Source organism: Penaeus vannamei, chromosome 27 (assembly GCF_042767895.1).
Source record: "Penaeus vannamei isolate JL-2024 chromosome 27, ASM4276789v1, whole genome shotgun sequence".
Taxonomy (NCBI): domain Eukaryota; kingdom Metazoa; phylum Arthropoda; class Malacostraca; order Decapoda; family Penaeidae; genus Penaeus; species Penaeus vannamei.
This window is the reverse complement of record NC_091575.1, coordinates 15,926,276-15,928,775: the sequence shown is the minus strand read 5'-3', so window position 1 is coordinate 15,928,775 and position 2,500 is coordinate 15,926,276. Positions and strand designations below refer to the sequence as shown.

Sequence of the window (2,500 nt, the reverse complement as noted above, 5' to 3'; positions counted from 1 at the left end):
TGTAAATAGAAATCATATTAGTGAGTTTTTCATATGCCAATTCATTTAAATGTAGGTGTAGGCCTATTCTAACTGCATTCACCATACCATCAAATTTTGTATGTAGCGTAACCTAACGGTCTTTAAAACTGGTGGGTGTGGGAATGAATTCATTCCAATGTTGAGTGTGTGCCAAATTTTATAATGGCCATAAACATTTTTAATCATTAATATTTTATTAAGTAAATAATGATGAGCAGGTGGCGTATCATTTTGTAAATCTTAACAATAAACATAATTTAAACAAGGAATATTCTAATTCATAAGGTGAACTCTGTACCCTCCCTTTTCCTACTAATTATAAATCAGTATCATTTTAATAAATAAAATGAAAATACATATGAGACGGAATCGAGACCCTCACACCCAGTCTATCAGTGTTTACATGGTGTATGTGTAAAAAATGATTTTACCTGAAATGTTTCGGCAAGTCATTGAGGTGGATGGGGGGGGGGGGCAGATAACAAATATACTCAGAGCATGTTGTTCCTGACGAGGCCGCGACGGCGTGGAAAATGGACAGGAATTAATGATTTGGTTCAGTTTGTCATAACAATAAAATAATATTCTAATTTCTCTGACCAAAGTTTCGAGAGTCACGCTTAGCAATGATTCTTGATAACAGCAATAATAAACAACTTAGTATGTAGATAACGGTGGTTCGAAATGGAACAAAGGTAAGTGAATATTTCGTTCTATATAGGAAAGGAACGAGTAAAGATTCGAAACGCTAATTATATACATAGATAGCACGGACAAAAAGTGAACGGCACTGAAGCTAAAACGTAAACAAGTGAGAGACAGTTCTTGGCGCCGATTTTCTAATACAAATGCACAAATACTGTTTTGTTATTCGTCATACAATCATCCTTAGTGAAGGTCAGTGAGTGTACCTTTTGTCGTTGTTAAAAAATCAAATCATTTGTTTATCTCTTCATTTCCATTACTCGATCGTACTTTATTCTTTGTATGCCTTGCTCGCTTTGCACGTATACATGTACATCTATCTGTTTATCCATATATAGACACACATAATATGTGATTTTCTACCCTCAATCACCCGCGATTAAGAACTTTATCTTTCTTTACCATGCAAATGCAGTATAGAAATGCAGATAAACAACTGCTATCGCGTGGGCATCACTCACCATTTCCGTACCGGTCAAACCACTATCATTTTCAGTGAAGACGATGCTAGTTTAACCTTCATTTTGCAAGCTATTCTCGGTGACCATGAGGTAATGACTGTGCTCGTTTGTTTATCGCCCTGCTTCGGCCTCAGGGAGAAAGGTAATTATAGACCGAAACGGAATCCAGAAAAAGAAACTCACGCTTTCTGTAAAACTACAAACACAATTCTACACAAAGATATATTCTATCTCTAACTCTCTTCCATATATGTATGAACGTAACTTCTGTCTAGTGTTTTACACATTTTTAGATATACGAAAATACACAACCACGCAAAGGCAATTTTGTCACTGCTAACCCTCCATAGCAAAGGATCATATCCCTTTCACGGTCGTCACGACTTCCCTCCCGTCACCTTGGTGCAACGTGAGTATATAAAGACGGCGTTGCAGGCATCCCCATCACAAAAGAACAATGAAGCTGGTGAGTAGACGGAAGCTTATGGAAGGATCTGTGTTTGCCCGAGCTTTGTGCTTTATTACATTTTTGGTGTAGCTGGTGACGAATGGAGCAATGCTGCTTCAGTTCCGCAGTGGGAAGGAGCGACGAGAACTAGAATACTGACTTGACTGCGTCCACAGATTATCTTCGCCTGCCTGGCCGTCGTCGCCCTCGCCCGCCCTCAGACACCCGACTCTGAGGCCGAGACCGTTCTGGACGAGAGGTCCGACAACGGCGACGGAAACTTCCAGTACACTTTCCAGACCAGCAACGGCATCAGCTCCTCCAACACTGGCACTCCTGGATCTGAGGGACAGAGCAACATGCAGGGATCATACAAGTAAAGTGAAAGTTCTGTAATGTCTCGTATATTACTAATATTTCTGTTATACTCTTAACTGCAGTTTGTGGTCTCTTTAAAATCTAATCTTTACATTCCTTGCCATAGCTTCCTCCTTCCCGACGGCACCCTCGCCGAAGTGAGCTTCATCGCCGACGAGAACGGCTTCCAGCCTTCGTCCGACCTCCTGCCCGTCGCCCCGCCGCTGCCTGAACACGTGTACGAACTGCTCCGCATTGCTGAGGATCAGCGCGCAAGAGGAGTTACCTTCGATTAAGTGGTTTCTGATGCATCATTCTCTCAACGGCTCATCTCTGCTCTGTAAATAACCTTTTTGATATACAATGCAACAAATAAATGATACCTAAAAAATGGAATTAGAAGTTACCTAAACAGTTTTTAATAGGATGACACAACAAAGCAAGACCGCATTATGAATAGCTTCCACCAAGTCAAGAAGCCTGTAAAGTGAAAAATATCCAAATAACT

At 40.6% G+C, this 2,500-nt stretch overlaps 1 protein-coding gene across 1 annotated transcript; it reads left to right on the top strand.

Moving 5' to 3' along the window:
* The first annotated feature begins 1,552 nt into the window (after positions 1-1,552).
* LOC113825239 (cuticle protein AMP1A) lies at positions 1,553-2,395 on the top strand. The gene is made up of 3 exons (XM_027378045.2): positions 1,553-1,653; positions 1,812-2,011; positions 2,120-2,395. Exons 1-3 carry the CDS (start codon positions 1,645-1,647, stop codon positions 2,286-2,288), a joined length of 378 nt encoding a protein of 125 aa, XP_027233846.2. The 5' UTR covers positions 1,553-1,644; the 3' UTR covers positions 2,289-2,395.
* Positions 2,396-2,500: the final 105 nt, after the last annotated feature.

Bases quoted from the DNA above. Each gene is read 5' to 3' on its own strand.
- LOC113825239 (XM_027378045.2), top strand. The intron at 2,012-2,119 runs GTAAAGTGAAAG...TCCTTGCCATAG, and splicing joins AACATGCAGGGATCATACAA to CTTCCTCCTTCCCGACGGCA.